Here is a 22,561-nt window from a genome sequence, read left to right as displayed (position 1 = left end):
GAACGTGAAACATCATCTGGCACAGCTAGGGGCATCCCTAGCCCCGACCCTCCCACCTGCTGAATGGCTCCTCAGCCAACAGGGCTAGAAAAAATTCCCTACATTCTAGGGGTAGTTGATGATTGTTTTATGCTGTAAGGTGAAGAGGCTCGGAAGACTGGTTGAACAGAAGGCATTTCTACTGATTAAACCCATGCACTGTCTAGACAAGCTCTAGAACTGGGTATCATCTTTCTTCTGGCTCTGTTGGGCATTGACTATTTGTTAGTCAATGCTAAGAAGGGAGCGTATATAGCACATATACGCTGGGCCACTAGACTTGTACTTCATGCTGCTTAGACCTGTCGATGAGGGGGAAGAAAAGCCTGATGTGCCCACCAGCATGAGGCCTCCAGGGAATCTGGAGTCCCTTCTACTGGAGTCACGGACTGGAGGGTGACATTACTGCTGCTTCCTTCATGGACCTAAGAGGAATCCAAAAACTTCACCTGGTAGACAAGAAGTATCAGTAAGTCATCTTGCTCCTGTTGGAGCAGTACCATAGTAACCAGTAGAAGGGGCAAGTCCTGCTTTTCCTTGTGTGTTTCTTTTATTTGAGAGGGACTGCCTAAACTCTGGTATTGGGCTCCTGGTAAGATGTAGAGAAGCATGAAAGGGGCAGAGTTGGAAATACTAGTGAGATCGTCACATTCAGGACATTCTTAAACTCTCAACTGTTAGAGATTGGTGCCAGAAGCCCAGGATAGCAATGGATGTTTTACAGTACTCGTAGTCCTGGTGGACCAACAGTCAACAGCAGGAAAAGGACAGTTCTGCCATCTAAACAAAAATCCAAGTCACTAGCCCTTTAAGGAAAGAGACCACATCAAAGTTCATGTGAGGGCCAGATACAGTCAAAACCAACCTTGTTTCAATGATTTTGCAGATCCCGACATCAAAGATGATGGTCTGTGGCTGATTTGGCACCAGTTCAGTAGAAGCCAGTACTGCTGTCCCTGTGGAATGCCTCTGATGCCAAAGCAGCCCAAGCCTCTGCACAGGTTCCTGGCAGCCAAGTCACTGGTTACTGAGCTACCCTCAAATGTGTCGGGAACCGCTGTGGGCTCAGTGTCACGAGAGCAGCGCAGACTAAATGCGCTGCATTTCAGAAGAGTGGCATGTTAACAGGCTTTTGAACTTCCTGCTGTTGTTTTCACCAAAATCCAGCTTTACTGACAACAATGACAACACACCTTATGGCTTACAGGAGCCAACTAATTCAGAACAGCCTGTGACATCTCAAGTCCTGGTTTTATCAACTTTATCCATTCAAGCTGTGTCCATAGGAGCTACTCTCAGCACTGTGATTGTGTGACATTTAACTGACTGATTTTCTGGTGCCTGTTTTTCATAAGCTGCACTAACATCTCACTGTTGGTTCTGCCTAAAGGAGAGCTCTTTTAAAGTCACTCAGTGTTTCTATTGTTTTCAGACTCTGTCATCTCATAAGGAGGTCACACCGCAAAATCTTCCCTGAAATAAATTTTTTTTAATTAGTTCATACATTGTCAGCTGTGAAGTTGAGAATAATATAGTCCAAACATTTAGATCTACAGGACATTGCAGAACAGCATCTGTTAGTCTTTCTTTGAGAACTAGACCAACCTAAATTAGAGCTCTATTAACCTTTGCAGCATCTTAATCCTACTCTACTCATGCGCTTGTGTATGGTTGCCTATCTTGCCTATCCCATCAACAGGGACATGCAGAAGATGCTCAAAATAAGACTCAGATCTGACTCATTTAACTGCAAGTCACAATACAGAAGCTACAGCATAGACGCTATGCATTTCATGCATAAAGTTATAGTGCAAAAGGCACTTTGAGGCACAGCTCACAACTGCCCAGGAAAGTAAAAATACTTAGCTCACAGGCAAATATTAACAGTACGTGAAGAAAAAGAAGAAAAAAAAAAACCTGCATCCCATGCTAGAACCAAAATTGGAAGAAGTTGCTTAAATCCCAAGCCTAGAGTGACCTTGATTTTCATGGACAGGAAGTTTTAGAAAAACAGTAGCTTTGGTGGTGGATACCAGAACCATGAGAAAACAAAGCCTGGGTATTCTTATGGAGACTGCCTGCAGTGTACCACTTCTCTAGAGAGCATTGCATCTCACCTCAGTGATCACAGACTAGAGCCACTGCCAAAAGGGCCTGCGGTCTCATCACGCAAAAAAACCAGCAACCCCAGGAGAGGACCCTGAGAGAGCCTGAAGATGTTGGATCTTGAGGCTCACAGCCAAACACAAAAGCTACAGCTTTGGCCCTTGAGGAACGAAACGTGAAGTCTGACTGGATGGGGCCTGGACAAGGCTTTCACTACACGAAGGATCCCTCCTAGATGGGTCTCCCTGAGCATGTGGCTGCAGAGATTAGATCCACTGATGCTGGACTCTGACTGACGTTCCTCATCCCAAGACCTACCCTGCCAGACTAGTCGGTGTGAAACACCCTTCCGGTTGCAAATGACCCACCAGTGCATTGCAAAACCTTTCCAGTTCTTGATGATGAGACAGTTGGGCCTGCCACCAGTTCATGGTGCAGTCCCACTGCGGAAGAGGCCAGTGCATTTTCCTTACACGGTGAGCTTGCCTCTACTTTCAGGCAGCTTGATTCTTCAAGGAAGCAATGCATGAATTCCCTTCCATCCAGGCATGAGCAGCACCTGTGATTAGACATTCACATCTATCACTTCAGGTACTCAACCTGACACGTGACGCAATGACACGTACAATCTTTGCCCATCCTTAAGGATCTTCTTTCAGATAAACTGTATTTGTCAGGAGCACTGCTTTAAGTTTCTCAGTGTGGATGTTCTTACAAACAAAAAAAGAGAAAAAAAGTTTCTTACCAGTAAGTAGTACTTGTTCTTCTTCCTTAGACCCCGTCCAGAAACTCTAGGGCAGAGAGAAGCTGAAGGTGTTGGGCAGGCAGTATGTAATTATTGCCACATGCACAGCAGTGATGTGGGCAAGTCTTCAGCAGGTACTCCCACACATGTAAGTTTTTAAAGATTTCCAATGATAAAGGTGTCAGAGTCCTCCCAAGTCCTTATTAGATTTGCCACTGGATTTTTTTGCCCCATTATCTAACTAAACTGTTTCTCTCTCCAAAGTGAGCCCATTATTACTCTTCATAGCCACCAGAGACATGTAACAGTTCTGTATTAATTGCATCAGGGAGACACAGAGATCATGCAAGCACAAAGCTCCCCTTTTACATACTTGAAGATTTTTCTCTCTCTCTAGTGTAGAGCAAATACCAACAATTCCTTCTGTCCTTCCTAGCAAATCAGGCTTTGTAGACTCTGGATCATTCTCTCTGCTCTCTTCTGGATGGGCTACATCTTCCTTGAAGTGTGACGTACATACGACACTGGGCACGCCATTCCAGGTGAAGTCTTGTAAACCCAGAGTAGAAAGGAAAGAGGACTCTCATCCTCAGAGGCTACACTCTCCTGTTACTTGCTTTCTTTTTTTGAAACAGCAGAAATATTCCAAATGCCAGTCAAATTTTTCATGAACAATACATCTCCATTCACTCATGTTGTTCTACCCTAGCCCTGTCAAGGCTCTGCCAAGTTAATTTTCACCAATTCACCTAACCGTTTTAGCAGCTTTTCATTGTAGCCATTTCAATTACCTTGCTTTACAGCTAGAGTCATCTGTCTTTGAGTCTTCTGGGTGACTAATACCTTTTTAAAGTTAAGATTTCCTGGTATCTCTTGAAAATACCTCACTTGACCTCACTTAAGACTCTTCCTTCATCAGTGCATTAATAGCACAGAATTACTATTTGATCAATTAGCACACACAGATCATAGTACAGCTTCTAAATATGTTTAGTTTCCAATGCAGTTAACCTGTGAAGTTCTCTGTGAAACAAAATTTAGATGCATTATTTTGTGTCTAGTAAATTTTCCACAATATCATTATTTCTACCAAGTAAGATTTATTTTTTTATATATGACCAAAAAAAAAAGTTCCAACTGGTAAAGGAACACATATGGCACACTGTTATCTTCCCCAAATACTCCTCAAAGTTTTATGGGAATGGGATGAAATTTTGTGAAATGCTGATCCTGTCAGAAGCAACACAATTTGCAAACAGTTACTGGGGAAAATCCACAGTATAAATAGCAGGAAGTTAATGGAGATTTTCAGCCACCAAGTTCTGATTTTGAGTTCAGATACATGATTCTCTGATTTTTCATTTTAATTTTGAATTAAAGATCAAAAACTTATTAGAATCCTGGTATTAAATCAGAATTTGAGTGGTAAATCTTTCTTTAAAAAATGCAAGTCCTTAACGTTTCTTGTGAAAGCCTATGATCACTGCTCTGACTTACTGATGTAATTTACAGCCCATTAAGTACCCTTTATTCCAGCATTTTAAGCTTTGTACAACTTTTCCAAGATCATGAAAAACAAAATAGCAAGTAAGGAATAGTAGCCCTTATTACCTATTCTTCAAATATAAAATCAAACTATATTGAATCTAGAATATACCCCCCCCCCCCCGAAAACTCTTAGCCCAATAATGTTAGCTTTTAAGTCCTATTGGGTACTTAGAAACTGGTCATGAAGTATATGCCTTAATTTCTTGATTAGAAATTAAGATATAAGGCCTTTAATATTCTTACCCATTTCAGCTCTACCAAATTAACAGCACTATCAACTATCACTGTGTATTAGTCTGCAGGGTTGGTAGAAAAGGTATTACATTGCAGGTGCATGTAAATGTACAGGAAGTTAAGGTTAGCAATACTACTTATTTCCAAATACTGTTAGAATGACTAGACATTTCATGTAGCAGCAGACATGCTTATAAGATTATGGTCTTGGATTTATAGCTGCAAGAAAGGAAAACATATTTTGGTGCAGAGTTCCATTACTCTCATGTTTACTTAGCAGTTTCAGATCAATTCTCTCTTTCAAAACAAACATAAATTCTTTATATTCTGTATATTCATTGGCTGTAAAACTACCAGTTCCAGTATGCAATTATCAGTGTGGGTTTTTCTGAAGGTCCACTAATTTTTAAGACATTGTTATCACACATCTGCATAAACAGCTCTCCAACACAAAAATACACCTTCATTCTTCAACACACAAATAGGTAAGATGGCATAAGATTTATTAATAATTTTCTTTTACTAAGGCACATGACGTATAGAAATACTGAGGTACAAAAATGCAGTTTCCTGCATATGAGATTTAAAACTCCATTTTGACAAAGCTGAGCTACATCTCTTCTGCTCAGAACATTCAGCTTTTAGCCATTTTTTTCTTTTGTACCAGTTCAACAAGCAACTTGTATCTTGCTATACACTCCTCCTAAAAGGAAAAACAAAAGTGTTCATTAAAGTTTGATATTTTAGTGTTGCTTTAACTCTATATATGCTACCTCATTCTAGAAGAAGAGCTAGGTCCTGGGCCTTGTGTGGGTTTTTTTTGAGGTTTGTTGTTGGTTTTTGTTTGTTTGTTTCTTTAAAGTTGCACACTGAATTTCAGAAGGAGAATCTACCTCTAGTGAAGAGCAGATTAGAAAAATGAACTTGCAATTCACGTTTCTTAGTGGATAATTTCTCTCTGTAAAGAGCACACAAACCTAAGAAAACAGTTGCCCAGTACTTCTTGGCAATGACTGTCAACGCAATTATTACACAGTTGTATTGTAGTATCTATTTCAGAACAGTTATTCTGGTATGAGCCACACTGCAGATAGATAGGATCCCCTGTTAAAAACAAGCCTTTACGGTCACTAACATAGCACCTAACTGACACCAGATGCTGTTCAACAGCTTTAGAGCCAGAGCCAGAGCAACACTCAAATCCCCCACCCACATTTCCTGCTCTCTCACACTGGTTTTGGCACAAATAAAATTAGGATTTTCTGCAGCTACAACGATTGAAGCAAGCACACTAATCTATCACAACTATTATGGAATCTAACACAGACCAACTATATCAATGACAACGAAAGCTATTTTAAAAAGATTATACTTACAAAAAGAACATTAGATAGGTTATTGAGCATTTAACAGTTGCAGATGGATTACTTATTTTGTTTGTTCATTGAGATGGGTTGAGAAAGGTATTGTAAAAGTGTAAGCAAAGCGGCTCACCAACATTTGGTTACTAACTTTGAATCAAAATTTGTTTTAAAATCTAATTTGTCCTGCAATTGAAGATCTGAAAGGCAGAGGAGAGGTAAGTATTTTAAATGAAACAGGAGGTATTTCAACAATTTCTATAATAGGTCAAACAAACTGAATTAAATGAAAATGTATTTTAAATAAAAACAACAAACATGACAGTAATGCTCTTTAGGTTGATTATGTCTGGACTGATAGGCTAAGTAAAGACCTCGCCTTTCTTCATGGACTCTCAGTTCTTAAGGTAATCATAAATTGGTAGAAAATATGTTTCCCCTCAATTTATACTATAGTTCAAACAAAACTAAGCATACCTTGCTTTTTCCAGGAACACATTTTGCTATTTTATCCCAGCGATCCGATGTTCCCTTTGGATATTGCTGCAAGGCCATTTCAAGAAGTTTCTGTTGATTTTGAGTCCACAGTTCTTCTGGGGCATGGCTTTTCTCTCTTCTTCTGCTCTCATCATCACTCTCTTCCTCTTGCTCAGCATTATCAAAATCTTTCTGGCGTCTTCCTCTGCCCTTCTCTTCTGGTACCTCTTTCATTGCTGGTAGAGTAATTTCAGGTGCTTTGATAATTTTTCGTTTGCGGTGTCTAGTTTCACTTGCAATGGTCTCCTTTTGATCTATTTGGACATCCATCTGCTCTGGGATATGATTGTAGTTCCCCTCCTCCTCTTCCTCCTCCCTTTCTCGCTGGGTGATTATGTGGTCTGGCAAATTCACGTTGACTTTGACGTTCTTGGAATTCTGGGCCAGTGTTTTAAGCTCGGAGAGCCTAATGATACCTGTTAGAAGTATTGTTGTTTGTTACACTTCAAAAAAAAAAGAAACAAACCACAAACAAGCAGGGAACTGCCTGCAAATAAAAGGTACCCGGAATAGTGCAGAGAGGAGAAAAAACTCTTCTGGATTAAGAGCTTAAGGAGAATGCTTATCGCGAAATCAGGGTATTTGTTAAGAAGCAATGAACTTTGCCAATTATGAGCTTATCTGGTATATGTGAAGTACTAGTAAACTACCACACTGATATAAACAAACAGAACAGCATGAACAAATGAACAAAACCCACAATAAACTGAGTAAGAAAGCCTGGGAGGATGTAGCTAAAGGGAAACATTCCCTCAGAATACCCATCAGTTCTTCTCTTTGCTCAAAGTAAGGCAAGGTTGCAAGATTCTCTCTGCAAAGCATTTGTACCTGAAAGGTAAAAAATGCACTGTGTTTGCATGTGTCCTGGTTTTGGCTGGGATAGAGTTAATTTTCTTCCTAGTAGCTGCTACAGTGCTGTGGTTTGGATTTACTAAGAGAACCATGTTGATAACACACTGATGTTTTAGTTGTTGCTAAGTAGTGCTTACACTAGTCAAGGACTTTTCAGTTTCTCATGCTCTGCCAGTGAGAAGCTGGCACAGCCAGGGAGGGGGCACAGCCAGGACAGCTGACCCAAACTGGCCAAAGGGCTATTCCATACCATATGGCATCAGGCTCAGTATAGAAACTGGGGGGAGTTGGCCGGGGGGCAGCGATCGCTGCTCAGGGATGGGCTGGGCATCGGTCAGCGGGTGGCAAGTGACTGCATCACTTGAGGTTTTTTGTTGTTTTTCCCTGGGTTTTGTGTGTGTCTCTCTCTCTCTCTCATTGTTTTCCTTTTCATTACAATTTATTGTTGTTGTTATTATTATAATTTTGTTCCAATTATTAAACTGTTCTTATCTCAGCCCATGAGTTTTTTTACTTTTGCTCTTCAGATTCTCTCCCCCATCCCACCGGGGAGGGAAGGTGAGCGAGGAGCTGTGTGGTCGTTAGTTGACGACTGAAGCTAAACCACGACAGCACAGCTATAATCTGAATACAGTGCTTTTTATAAGCATCAGTGAGGATCTAGTAGCACACACCTGGTGTATACATAACAGAATCCTTCAGTTGTTTGGCTTTCATCGTAACCTGCATGAAAACAACAACAAAAAAGAAAATTACATTCTTGGGGCTGTTGAAGAATTCATTAGCAGCTTACTGCAAAATACCACCATTAAACATATATTAAATCGGGCGAGGCTGATGTTCTGCTGCTGGCTTTGTTCATCTGTGGATCCCAAACTGGCAAAAAGTAACTTTGTAGACTTTGTCCTTTTTAAAACATTCCTAGCTTATTAAAATAATGTAAGCAATGCTACACATTTCTGTTAGTATCACCATAATACATCCAGTTGATATTCAAATTTTATTTTCTTTCATTGCTAAACCCTAATTCTCTAACCTAAAAATACCACAAGGAGAGGGAGAGAAAGGAAACAAATGAGTTATCTTCTGGATACTAGTTTCTCAATACTGAACAAAAGAACAAAATAACCCACGTAAGTCCAGATGATGAAGCATGCTAATGGTCAGGCATTCAGTCCCCCCCCCCAAATGTAACAGTCTGACTGCCAAAGATCAGCAAAGATACCTCCTAAGTCCTGAAATATCTTACGAAAAACATTTATTACATGCGAATCCAAAGGATGGAGAGCTGCCTGCTTCAACCTCTCCATGTATACCGAAGTCTGTGTTCTGGGAGAAAAGTAACACCAGATTTAGCATTTTCAGTTTTACTTCAGTAAGGAAACAAACAGGCTTCCTCCCCACCCAGAACGAGGAGCTTCCCCATCCCAAATTTCTAGACCTCACTATAGATAACAAAGATGACAGACTTCATTTAAAATTAAGATCCTTTTAATCACTTAACATCTGCATTATATCAAATTATCTAGAGTCCAAAATTCAAGTACCATGTAAAAGCATTTTCAAATGTAGTACTCAAAGAAATATACACACTTTTTAATTACTGAAAATGTTTTATGAATACCAGATTTCGATTTCAGTTTTTTGAATATGATGTCTTTGTGAAAAAGCTATAAATTGAAATCAAGTAGTCCGAGCCACCCAAATAAAATACAACTTAAAATGTAAACAGGCAACGCACTGAATCAGAACCGATACTACCTGGGATGGGTAACGTGCGTTTCCTGCTATTTGAGCCTGGGACTTCAGATGTTAACCTCTGTCTAGTGTAAGGCACTCGGTAGTGTGCTGCCCAGAGCAAAAAAAAAAAGACAGATATTCCTCCATGTGGGATCGTATTTATCCACAATATGAATCATTTAGACCTTCAGAGCCACAGCATAGACCTCTGCTGTTTTAACTAACTAATGTTAACAATAACGGACTAGCATCCTTTACGTAGAGCAGCACTAAAGAGCAAACCTGCCAGGGAGTACAGCTATTTTCTGGAAGAAGAAGAAGAAAATCTGAAGATTCAGGATTTTTGTTCCATTACAGGATTTGTGAGTACTTCAATAGTTAAAATACCTTGGTACCATCTGCTTCTAGTCTAGTCTGTTTGCTTCCTCCCACCCACTTTTCTGCCTATGAAATTGCAGGACTTTGCTTTAAAAACAAGCAAGTGCTGGATCTCCTTAACAAAATGACAGCAAGACTTAACAAGAGAGTGGTCTATTTTCCCTACAAATTAAACCTCATTTTCTGGGATGATTAAGTTTAAATGAAAACTCCATGAACAAAAAATCCCAACTCTAATTAACCAAAACCTTTATCCAGAGGTAGATATCGGGCACAGAAAACTCCAGTTTCTACTGCTGCAGTATGATAAAGTTTTAATTGTTCAAAGAGAAAAATCCCAGAATACTATGATGAACAGATAATTTTAACTAGCACTAACAGTTCTGCCAGTGATCTGCATGATCCTGGTTTTGAAACAACAGGATGGATCCTCCTTGAAACAGGTGATCCCCTAATAGATAATGCCTTCCTTGAAGAGTTTGTAGTCTAAACCAATCCAAATTAAAACGTTTGTGTTCCATTTTCATTATTAGCAGAGTGTCTCTATAGGGCCAATGCTTTAAAAGGCTGAGTGGAGGGGAATCCATTCTTGACTGCTGAACAGAATGGATCCTTAGTGGTGTGTCCTGCTATGCGTCTCTTAAATAGAAATTATGTTATATAAACTGGATTATAATAGATTATTTTGAAAAGAGTGAGAAGAACTTGTCATGCAAACAAGTAGCTGATCCTTTAGAGCTTACTGCACTGATGCAGTGGATTCATTGCGAATATGACAAGGCATTATCTATGTTCAGTATTCCACAAAGCCGTTTCTAAACCATTTTGCTATTTTTTAAGTACTTCTTTCAAAGATCTACAGCCTACTAATAAGGCCAAGAGAGGAAAAAGAGAGAAGAGATTCCCTGAACCAAGTAAAGCAGAGTAAGCTGCACGCAATGACAAAGACAGGTATACCGAGTTGCTACCCCAATGCCAACGTTTGGTTTTCTCTATGTTGAACCACTGACGTTCTCAGAGGTTGGCAATTATTGTTTTATCTTTCAAACTGAGACTGCACATGCAACAAACTTTGCATTGGAAGTGGTGCAAATCAATATGCTGGATTCAGGTTTCCTTTACAACACAGATGTTCCCAAATTAGGTTAGTGTAGGTATCCCATAATAGATATAAATTTTGCTGCATATTACATCTCATTGAATTAGAATCTAAGCCAGCCCTCTCCACTAGAACAGTGAAGGATTTTGGTTTATTTCTAGATCCTAATAGCATGTCACATTTCCCCCTACATGCAAAAAGTTCAGAAGTAACAGTTTTGACATAGGTTATCTTTTTTTGGCTAACTTCAGCCATAATAACTTGATGAACCCAGATGTAGCACTTGTAGTAAGTTACTCCGTTTATTACATCAAATATTTCCAAGAGTTTCTCTGTTGAAGGCATTATGATATCTGTCCCTATTTTGATGGACTTTCAATTTCAACATTCACCGGGTAAGCTGGAAGTAGCAACTGTGTGTATGGCTTAGATATTGAAAACCTACAATTTCAAAGACTGAACAAGCACCTTCAGCTGACGTAAGTTGGACAACTCATCAAGCTTCTTACTCACAGCTTTACTATCATCATTCACAGGTTACATGAGAAGATTATTTGTGTATTATTCTCTTTTATTTTTTGGTCAGCTTTCTTCTTCACACTGAAGATTTTGCAAGTCCTTTTCCAGGTGCTATGTAAAGTTAATGTTTACTCCAGCTCTTTTCACTTAGAGTTCAGGTATCACTTATTTAGACTTAAGATTTATTTGTCCATCAGCTTCAGCTGTCATTGCCGTTAAAGATGCTGACACAGGGCAAGAATCATAACGTGTCAGTATTAAACTACTAAGGATTATTAGGAATCCAACCTATGGAACATATGAAATGGTATTTCAGTTTGATCTGTTTGAGTTTAATCATTGTTCTTGCCACTCATATCTGCAGTCCCTGCTGGTGCCCGTTCCTCCGTACTTTTTGACATCCCTAATATCAATTTAAATTTCCTCTCCAGTGGTGAGTAGTGTTATCTACTAGTTAGTTCTTAACACTGATTTTTAAAAAATCAGTAAGTTACACAACGTAAGTTGCTCCATTGCTTCCTCTACTCAATTTCTTATCATAACTTGCTTATATTATTATTCTTTCATTAGGTAACAGATAACATACTTGGAAATACTGTTATTCAAAGTATGAAGCAGTTGTAGAATTACTCTTCTAGTTATTATTGCTGATTGTTCCTGCATAGTGCTTTAAAATCATAGTTTTCATGTATATTAAATTATGAGTTTTATCATTACTGTGAAAAGTTGTGCTAAAAGCCTGCTGTATTGACAACAGCTTTCACCAGAGCATTAGCCAGCCCTTAAGAAATCCTGGGTCTGGGGACACCTTAAATAACACGGATCAAGACTGTGAAATTGATTTAAAACAGAAGAGGGCAGATCTCATATTCCTGCAAGTACTTGTACTGCTGCACAGACACACTGCATTATTTTATAGGAATCAACTTTAAACATTGCTGTTTCTATGCCCAGATAACCTAGGCATCTCTGTAGTCTACCAGGGATAGCAGAAGTCACAAAGTCAGATAATCACATGCACAGTGAAAAAGATTTTCTTAGACAGAGAAAGATGACAAAAAAAAAAAAAAGTGTTGGATGCAAGCATTCAAATTGCTGAAGTAGAAATTAAACCATCTTACTATGGGACCTACAGGAAGCCACAGGAACAGTTTGCTTCTGAGAACTCCCTTCTGAATTCAGTTTCAATAGCTCTTCAGCTACAAAAAGATTTTATTGAAAGCAAGTGGGATTAGTGGGATGATTTTATGCAATGAAAGCCAGACAGAGCTGGTTTCCTCCTGTACTGCTGACAATTAGTCCAGATCACAAGGCTAGTTGCTACTCAACCAGACACCTAGCAGTAAAAACATTCCTCATCATGACCATCCAGATGTTAAATCTCTTGTTACCCTGGACACCTGCCACCTCTTTCAGATGGAACAATCAATGCTTCAGAGATACACAGGAGAAAAAAAATATACTATTCAGAGTCAGCTTAAAAGACTCTCAGTAGCATAGGCAAAAGCAAATTTTGCTATCACGTGAATGAGAGGCTACTTTTCATCCTGCAGGGAAGACAGGCATAAAAAAAGCACAGAATTGTGGCAGACCTAGAGGGAAGACCCTGTAAAGTCAGGTCCAGTGATCCTACTGATGCCAAACAGAGAGAAATAGCCCCTTTGCAGAAGATGAAGAGCAATTCCCCATTCCCACAGCAGCAGCCACCAGCCCATCACTTCAGCTGACCTCCACCAGCACCATGACCAGCCTAGCTTCGCAGGGCACATGCCAACAGGACTTTGAAGCCTTCGCCATTTTGCTGTCTTGTGGCAATCTTCTGTAGGCAACAATCTACCTTCCTTCTCTGAATAGGATACCATTTTGATCAGGATTGCACCAGATAACTACAGAAGTACAAATCTCTTGGGTTCTGACAACATTCTGAGAAAATAATGTGGGGTTTTTTTGTAGAGGAAGAGATAACCCACGTGGCTTGGTTTCCCAAACGTATATAACCTTCTTGTAAGGAAGGATAACGTGCTGCTGAAAACTGGAGGTCCTGCTAAAATTGTTTACTATTCTTAGCATCTTCCTGAGCAGAAGTTCTCTAAAGATCTACTAAAGCTGCCACAGTTTCTCAGCATCAGCTATCAGAAATTTGCTGTCCCAGTAGCAGTGTTCTGTTCACCCAGTTGTTAACTGACAGAGAGCATGCAGGAAGGTATGTCGTGCAAAAATGCCAAGATCTGTGGAATTATGGAAAAATATAATGTGGAGACAGCCTGCGAGTAGCTGAGCCTAATATGCAGCAATGAGGAAGTTCTTGAATCTTTGGGGCTAATTCGAGTTAAACCCCACATTTTTCTCATAAAGGAAAGCCAGATACAGAAGGATTTTAATGCCTTCCTGGCTTTGTCAAAGTAGTAGTTTTTTTGCAGATCTAACCTTCCAGAACAGCATAGAATAAATTGCCAAATCTGAAGTTCTCCCCTTACAACCAAAATACTACCTGCTACACTGAGTTGTTCTTCCAATCTAGATCTAAATAGCTTTTTCATAGCAACCACAATTATATGAAGAACTGTTTGACCCAAGTCAGACAACAATAATGACCCACTCCTTTATTTTCATGTGACATACTCAAAATTTGTTGTTGCTTTATAAACTGCTTTCCCTTACATACACTAAAAAGGCTGCTAAAATGGTCTTCCAGTTTTAACAGATTGGTGAAACTTCAAATACTGAAGCATCAAGCCAAATAATTCTCCATTTTTTGCAAGTATCCTTATTTGCAACTTACTAGATCTCTTGAAATATTTCAAATTAGAAGATGCACCTTTGTTTTGGCACTGCTTATAACAGTTTGCTTAGTAGATTTTTACTGATTTTCTCAAAAGTATGTAACATAACTAGTCTTTATCCAGTGTGTAAATTACACGTTGAATTTAATGCTAACATAGCAAATGAGTATTTTAAGGACAATGTGCTTTTATTCTTGAAAGAACTAAGAGACATGTTATGAATTTACCTGAATTTGCTTAGACCAACCAGTTGCAGCAGGCAACAGTACAGTTTTCTTACGGTTACGGACTTTGAAGCCGTGTGTGATTCTGAACTTTGCCACAGCAGATGGAGAAGAGGTAGCTACCTCAACAGAAATCCCCAAAACAACTGTGAGTTTAATTATGAGGCAGTTTAAGATGTGGCCTGCAAAAAAGGCGAAGTTGGCCTAAATCACCAGATGTAGAACACTAGTCTCTCTCCAGTTTAAGTGCCCTAATAGTTAATTTAAAGCAGCAGAAGAATTGCTCCTTTTTTCAGGACACTGAAAGAGGAAGAACTCAGCAACTAGAATTGTCATGATGTTGGAGACTTCATGCTATGCTTTTTTTTTTTTTTTTCAGTTAAAATCCATGTTTGAGAGTCTTTAGCTCAGTATTATGGGCATTCATGTAAGGGAGGAGTTTGGCTCAAATACCCATTGCAACGACTACTTGGACATCTTATTTCGTGACTGTTGATGCAAAATGCATTACCTTTCTTGAGAGTCAGAAGATTTTAATTCTGCAATAGAATTCAAACCCAGCTCATCAGGATGTATGTGGGACATTACATTAATTCAAGCCACTCTAAAAAGTTGCAGCAGCACTGGCTTGACCACCCCACAAGCCATCCATTTGAATTATAAGTTGGTGTCCCACTGTCTTCTGTAAAAAACTTTCTCCCTAAGTAAGACGAATGCTCTGGTCATGCTTTATGAGAAGGAAAGCAATCTGTTTTGCATTTGGGTATAAGATGCATTGTGCTGCCCAATTCTGCAAAAACTCTAAGGGCAACTGTAGGACTGCACAGAAGAAAACTTTGTGCAATGAGGCAACTGTAAGCAGCAACCACCTTCTCCTCCCTTCCAAGTATCACGAGAGACATTCTGGTGTGTCTGTGGGATTAGACAGGTGTTTCAAAGATTTCACTCCCAGATTGAGGGATCTGCATGACCTACATACAATCTAAATCCCATCTTAGATATTCATAACGTCTTTTGGACCTCAATCCAGAGCTAGGTCTTTATACTTCAATAAGCAACTGGAAGAACTATTGATTACATAAATATATGTAAGCTGCTAAGGGTGAATGTTTCAGAATATCCACAATTGGAGAGCACAGTAACTGAGTTAACACAGACATAGTATACAAAAAGAAATGTAAAACAGACTTAGGAAAACAACCTCCAGAAGCAAAAAACCTAATAAATTCATGAACGTTTACATATGCATCATTTCTCACATAGATGTTTTCTTGCTGGCAAGGTAATGAGCTTGCATTTGTCAAAAATAAGACAACTATTTTAGAATGGCATATAAAATACAATGAGTATGAACTCACGCAGTCAAACTTAAAGGCTGAAACTGTTGCTTGGACATACAACAGACATCACAAAATAAGCATCCCCCCAAACCTTATGCTTTTGGGTTTCATGATAATTCAGAATGTCTGCTAAAATATATCCACCTGTCTATTGTTTTGCTGTCTACCTTAGTGTTTTTCTATGCAAGCAGCAAATCCCAATCAGTCTGTTTTTGCAACACAAATGCATGAGATTAGTGACTGCAGGAGCAAACAGAATCAATTTAAATCCTGTAAGACAAGTGAATGATATTACTTCACAAGTATGAAATCTGAGATCTCTTTGCCTTTAATTTAAAAAACCTGTATCTAATAATCACATTAAAGTCTGTTTGGCATGCCAGACAGCTTTTACTTCCTCTGTTATTTTTACAATTTGAATGTCCTTTGTAGTTACTGAAATTAATTTATGCCTTTCAGCAAATACTTTTTTAAAAACTTTTTATCTATAAGGGTAGGTATTGTCAAGTACAATATACTTTTATAATTTCACATCTAAGTGCTTTTTCTCAATTTTTTAACTCAGCAAAAGCTGACAATCATTATTAATCTTCATAAGGCTTAGCATTTGTCGAATCAAACAATATAATTTTTGCAGAAATAGTAGTCTTGAAACTCCATGCCATTCATTATTTTTACTATGTTATAGGGTGTTCACAGTGCTTAGGAAAATTCAAACATAACTTTTTTATTTTGTTTTAAAAGGTCAATTATTTCCTTAAGTATTGGAGGACAGGAATGAGAACTAACCCTGGAGCAACAAACTCAGCAAGGAAAATGGGTCAAAGAACAGATGTTTAGAGGATGACAGAGAGCAGTGGTACAGGTAACCAGGTCAGCAGGCAGGAACCCTGATTAGAGTTAACTGAACTCCATTTCCCTTTCATAATCAAAATACTTGAAAATCTAATTTATAACACCAGCCAATTGCAATAAAAATGACTTTAAAAAGCTGTAGAAGCTTTCAGTTGTGAAAGCAGTAAGATTTCATTATACTAAGCCAGCTGAAAATCATCTTTATGGGAAAAGATTGCTAAATTCCCAATATGCACATATTAAAATGACAATTAGCAATTGAAATAATTAAACATACTGATAAAATGAGCACAACTTAACCTCATCTATTTTGGGTTGATTATTCATTGGCTGTTAAAAGATTTCTTCCTGAAGAGAGACAAGATAAACATATCCTATATTTAACATGACAAAAGTTAAAGTAATAAGCCTTCTTACAGTATGACTGCACCACAGTTGCAAGCTTAACCTAGCTCTGAGCTGAAAAGCATTGAAATATGTTGCAAAGATATTTATGCTGGTATCACATGAGGCAGCATAAATAGAAACAGTAGAGCTGAATGAGCTCAGGAGCACTACAGGATGGACATAGCTGTTTATTGTTGGATTTTGCCTGGCACTTTCCCGGTGGCCTGCATCACATTGTGTGGATGTACCTGTTTGGACGGGGAATCTGGTAGACATAGCCATATAGTGGGCCTTACAGTAATACTTATTTGTGCAGTGTTTTGGGAAATAACATTTAACAACCTTAAATGTCTACAAAACCCCAATTTGAATAGTGGTAGAAAAGAAAAAAACACCTGAAAGATTACTTTGTTAGGAATTACTGAATTTAAGAACAGTCAAACTAAGGTATACGCAGTGATTACTAACCAGCTACGGTGACTATCTGGCTTTAATTTTACATTTTTTAAAATGAGTTCACACATGCTTCCAATTGTAGGGAAGGTTTTGTTTCCTCCCCCTTTCCTAGATAGCTTGCACTTGCTAGTCTAATCATAGACCATATGAAGAGAAGGACCTAACCTCAGGCAGAATCACTACATTGATGTTGTTTCTTGCAGATGTTTGTGTAACCTGTTCTTAAAGCCCTGCAAATATGGAGACTCCACAGCAGCTTATGCCACTGCTTTATCATCTCCATTGTAATTCTTTGCCCCTTAATGTCTAATTCTGCAGCCTGTGATAAAATTTGAGGTAATTACTTCTTGCCCTATAAAACTAATACAGTGCACAAGCCTCTTCCTCTTTACAGTTTTGTTTTTATGTAGTTGAATACTTACATCCTCAGTTCATATTTTCTTTCAGTTCAACAACATGAATTCCTTCACAATCTTTCCTTGTAGGTCACACTTTAGAAACCTATTATTCTCTTTATGTTGAATACGTGTTTAAGTGCAATACTGAAAACTAGACACAAACTAAGGATGTAGACGCAGGTTTACCATCCTCCTGTTGGTATATTCTCAGTAAGATGCTTGCCTTTTCACAACAACTCGCTATTTGTTGACTTGTATCTAGCTCATTATCTCTGCTAATCCCCACGTTCCTCCTGCTTTTTAAGAGCTACCCCTAGCCAGTTTTGGGCATCTTTTATTTGTGAGCCTGATCACCATCTTGCTGTGTGTCCTTGCATGTATTGTCTGTTTAATTTCACCCTCTTTTTTGCATCTTATTTTTCCAATTTGTCCTGACCTTTTTGAATTCTACTCATCTTCCAATATACTTCCAGTTCCTCTTAGCTTTGTAAGATTTACACGTGCTCACCAGGTTCTGGGGTATCAAGTCATGTTCTAGCAAAATCAAGGAACAATTTTCCAAGCTGAACAAATCTCTCTGGAATGAGTCAGACACACAAACTTTTTGGGCTTTCTTTGTATGTGAAAAAGCAGTATTGAAGCTCCAAGCATTAGAAACTTCGCTTCATACTGTTCCAAAACTCATTAACATAATGGCAGGAGGAAAATTCAGAAATATGTAAAAAACCCCTCCAAAACAAATAAACCCACAAAACCAAGTTAAAACAACACCACGAAGCTGAAAAGTTCAAAAAAAGCCAAGAACACTCTCCTTGAGTCACTTCATCCTGCTTAAAAATTGCCAGTGGAAACGAATATAGTTTGATGCAGGAATTTACTTTTTTAAAAAAGGAAGGCGTTTAAGACTCCTTTGTTTCAATTGTTTAAATTTAAGACTCCTTTGTTTAAATTGACTCCTCAATTTAAAATTGAATTTCTTTGGGGTGGTTAGAGGGAGTGAATTTCACTGATGCTCTTCTGGTATATATGAATGGTTTCAGCTTATTGTTTAGAAAGTATTGAAATATTTTTCTAGCCTTTTTTTGCTGAGGAAGAAAGCTTTGAGACAGAAGCAACAATGGAGAGATAATTTTCGGCTGGATTACTTTGAACTGTTTTTATTAACACCTATTTAGCTAATCTACTATTAAAAAGGGTCTGAATGCTTAAAATCACATGGAAACAAGCACACTGTACTTTGTCAATCCTTTCTACTATAGTTCTCTAACTGTGAAAGGAAAACCAAGCCTTACTGCTCTTGATACTGTACAGGAGAAGAAACAAGCAGAAAGTGGTGTCAAGTTTTTAAAAAGTATTTCCTGTGTCCCAGAAAATGTCGGAGAAACAAATTCAAATCTGCCCTTGAATATTTTTCTTTTTTAAGATGTAGTGCATTTGCAAGATAATACACACTTCACACTCCCTCTGGCTTGACTAATGTTAAATCAGCTGTAAGCAAGGGATTCCCAAACTCTACCACACAAGCTATTTCAAAACAGGACCTCATACACCAAAACTTATCTCCCTGCACCTCTCTCAGTGAAAATGGGGAACTGTTGTTTTGGCAGCAAACACTGCCTGCACATGCAAACACCTCTTTCTCTGTGCACAAAGTTTAACAAAACCAGAAATTTTTCCTGCAGCTTTAGTGTAACAACTTCTTATCCAACTATGATGATGCCCAAGCAAAGTAAGAATCCTTGCTGTAAATTTGGATGCTATTCTGTCACCTTCAAGAAATATAAAGGATAAGCTGTACATCTTGTTCAATGGCTGAATGGATATATCTGAAGTAGTTCCCAGTTTCAACATTTCTGATACTGATGCAATAACAGTTTGAGATCCAGAGAAGTTTCCAGAAAGCTTTTGTTTAAGTGTTTCCTCTCAAAACCTAATCGCTGTAACTCTGTGCGACACGGTGATAAAAGTAGCAGAAACTCTAATAAGTAGTCTGTGTCAGGAAAGCTGACCTAGCATTATCAGCAGTGGGAAATTTTTAGAGAAGTAAAAACTTGCGTGGAGACCACTTAAGTTAATCATATAATTGAAGGTCACTGGAAGTAAAAAGGATTACACTCGGACCTTTCTCCACACGTAAAAATCCTTGAAAAATCCTTTTTTTGCAAAAGAAAATGACAGCTCTTAGAACATACACCTTTCTTTCATTTCTCTTTCCAATTCACTGAAAAGAAGAGTATGTTGCTCAAGACTTCTCACCTAATGGAAGAAGCAAGCAAGCTTTGTTTTTTCTTTTCAGTACTGGATGTGCACAAGCATGGTGGCCAAATATATTATGCAAAGAATTCTTAATAAAGAATGTTTTCACACCTGCGTCAAGGAATAAAGCAGAAAATGCATGCAAAAGGCAGTCTTAAGACAGTGTTAGTTTTGTGATGGGTATATGTGGAATCGTTCCATATGGTTGTATTATCAGTATCAAGCAAATTAATCAGTTCTTCCAAAGCAATCTCAAAAGATCTTTCCTGTGCACACTGCGTACTACCAAACCATGTGAAGTATTTTTGCTGTTAGTATCTGCTTAGTAAAATGTAGCATCCTTTTAATAAAGCCACTCCACTTCAGTAGCATGAATACTTCAGGAGTATGATAAACAACACTAAACAGAATAAAAAAGGACTTAATTTCATTTGCATAGCAGGTTAGTAACTTCTTGCTTACATCCACTTATTTGCAAATATGTGTCATTCTAAAACGGTAAGAATGCAAATGGCTTGTATTCTAGTATATGTAACAGAAGTGTATAAATGCATTAAATCTTTAAAAATAACTTCTAAAAATATCTTTTTGTGATTATATCAACGGGAAAAAAAAAACCCACTTAAGTAGTACCCAAATTGCCCAGAAGACTATAATGGGTTATGTTTCACTCTAGCCACAGGCTTTGTTTCCCATTATTTAAGATAAGTCCTGAAATATAATAAATAAAGAACATCTAATCTCAAAATGTACATCAACAGATTTAAACATTATTCTCATTAGCCCCTCCAGAACCTATAAAATAGGGTCAGCTGAAAGGGCTTTCAAATGGTCCTCAGCAGACACTACATCATGTTCGAGTGATCTATTGCTTGAAAAGGAAAAGTCTTTTACAGCCTAGCCCCCAAGGGTTTCAAGATCATAACACTTAAAATCCGTAAGTACAAGCTTTCTTTGATATCTGGTACAATACTATAAAATATGAATTAACAAGGATATTAATAATTTTACACAATATCATTATTAACCATGCTATAATCCAGAAAAAGGGAGTGAAGTAGTATCATATGTATAACTCGTTTTAAAGTTTGTAAAGATATTTCAGTTTAATTAATGGAAAACACCTGTCTAAACACCATTAGCTCATCTACATTTTTTAAGGACTGGCTTGAAACAGAAATGTAATCTTTAACCAAGTCACACAAACATTCTCTTGCAGTGAAAGGAGGTTGCTACAAAACCTGAAATGCATTGTTTTTCTGTTATTGGGTTACAGTAGCTCAAGTCTGTAAGCACAAGAATCCCCCCATCCAGCTGATCAGTTACAGCTGTTAATTGTGGAGGGAGAGACTGGCTGACATCTGCTTCTTGCATAGTTAGTTAATGGTTCACTTCCAGGTCCTAAAAAGATTGTAGCCTCTCTCAAAAGACAATGTCGGCCCCCATATACGTCTGCCTTCTACACTGCCTGTCTTGTTCTGGTTTGTCACTCTCTATACAATGCAAATCTGAGTGAACTCACATCTGCCACTGATCGACCCAATTCGTGAGCGATCTTTTCCCATCGACCTGGGGTCCCCCCTGGGAACTTAACCATACTTCTTGTCAGCTGGCTGAGGTCCTCCTCTGTCCATTCAGGTGCCTGTAAAACATTTGTAAAACATTCATTACACTGGGATATTGGACATTTTTTTGTGAGGTAATATACTGGAAAAAACCTTCAAATGAATTAATCAGATCGTGTAAAAAAAAAAAAAATTGATAATTTCAAGTATTTGGGTGCCATCTCCCTGTGCTGTTGCCAAAGCCACATAAAAACAACAGACCAACAGTAAGATATTAAAAATCCTTAACACTCAAAAAAGGCAGTTTGTGTATTGTACACACTAACACATTTAATTTCTATCAACATTTATACAATGTGCATGACACTATAAAATGCAGTAAAGATAAAAAGCAACAATACTTTCATTAAAGATTAAATCACAATTTAAGATGCAAAATTTCAGGCATTTTTTAAATTGCACATGTAAGATTTTTCAGGAAAGAAAATATCCTCATTTTTACATTTTAAAAAAGCCTCTAAATAAAACAGAACAGTCATGTTAGCTTTTTGTCACTGTAATCATCCTATGTTTTAGCCTTCTGGGATGATTGAGGAATGAAATCTGTTGATTCTAATATTCCACTAAGACTATTAAACAACACACCCCACCCCCACCCCAAACACGGTTATGCCACAAAACCAAACCGGATGCTTCTACCGCCCAATAACCAAAAGCTATAAAAATGTTTTGCTCTAACTACATAAGACAATCTGTTAAAAATAACTGTCTTCGTAACGGCCAAATAAAAGTGAACAAGGCAAGGAACACACAATTATAGCAGTTTAAGGCATGAAATCGCGCTTGCCTCAGAAGGCAAGACGCAGTAACCATCTTTGACATTTGCAGCGTCTTTGGCAACGACTGCAGAGCCAAATCTTTGTTACCATCAGTAGCTTGCCATTTTATTTATTTTTAAGGAATTCTTTATTACATACCTCTTCTAATCACCATTTCCGATAATGAACAGGCACATATCAAGCAGTTTGCATTACAGAGCCATCAGCACAGAACAACAGTCAGAGGTGAGTGACCCCAGGGACCATCTCCACAACTACAGCAAAGCTTCTCCCTGACACTAATCCTGCCTGTCATTCTCC

General features: G+C 38.2%; 1 protein-coding gene across 2 annotated transcripts in view; it reads right to left on the bottom strand.

Moving 5' to 3' along the window:
* Positions 1-5,142: 5,142 nt before the first annotated feature.
* Positions 5,143-22,561, bottom strand: part of DNAJC1 (DnaJ heat shock protein family (Hsp40) member C1) — a 113,539-nt gene continuing 96,120 nt past the window's right edge. For both annotated transcript variants that reach the window (XM_075492673.1, XM_075492674.1), the window contains 4 exons: positions 21,380-21,499; positions 8,097-8,145; positions 6,511-6,986; positions 5,143-5,375 (listed from right to left, as the gene is read on the bottom strand). In XM_075492673.1, the coding sequence (XP_075348788.1) occupies positions 5,307-5,375; positions 6,511-6,986; positions 8,097-8,145; positions 21,380-21,499 (714 nt within the window). In that variant the 3' untranslated portion in view covers positions 5,143-5,306. The remainder of the gene's footprint in view (positions 5,376-6,510; positions 6,987-8,096; positions 8,146-21,379; positions 21,500-22,561) is intronic.

Source organism: Mycteria americana, chromosome 2 (assembly GCF_035582795.1).
Source record: "Mycteria americana isolate JAX WOST 10 ecotype Jacksonville Zoo and Gardens chromosome 2, USCA_MyAme_1.0, whole genome shotgun sequence".
Classification (NCBI taxonomy): Eukaryota; Metazoa; Chordata; class Aves; order Ciconiiformes; family Ciconiidae; genus Mycteria; species Mycteria americana.
This window is presented reverse-complemented; position numbering and strand designations above follow the sequence as displayed.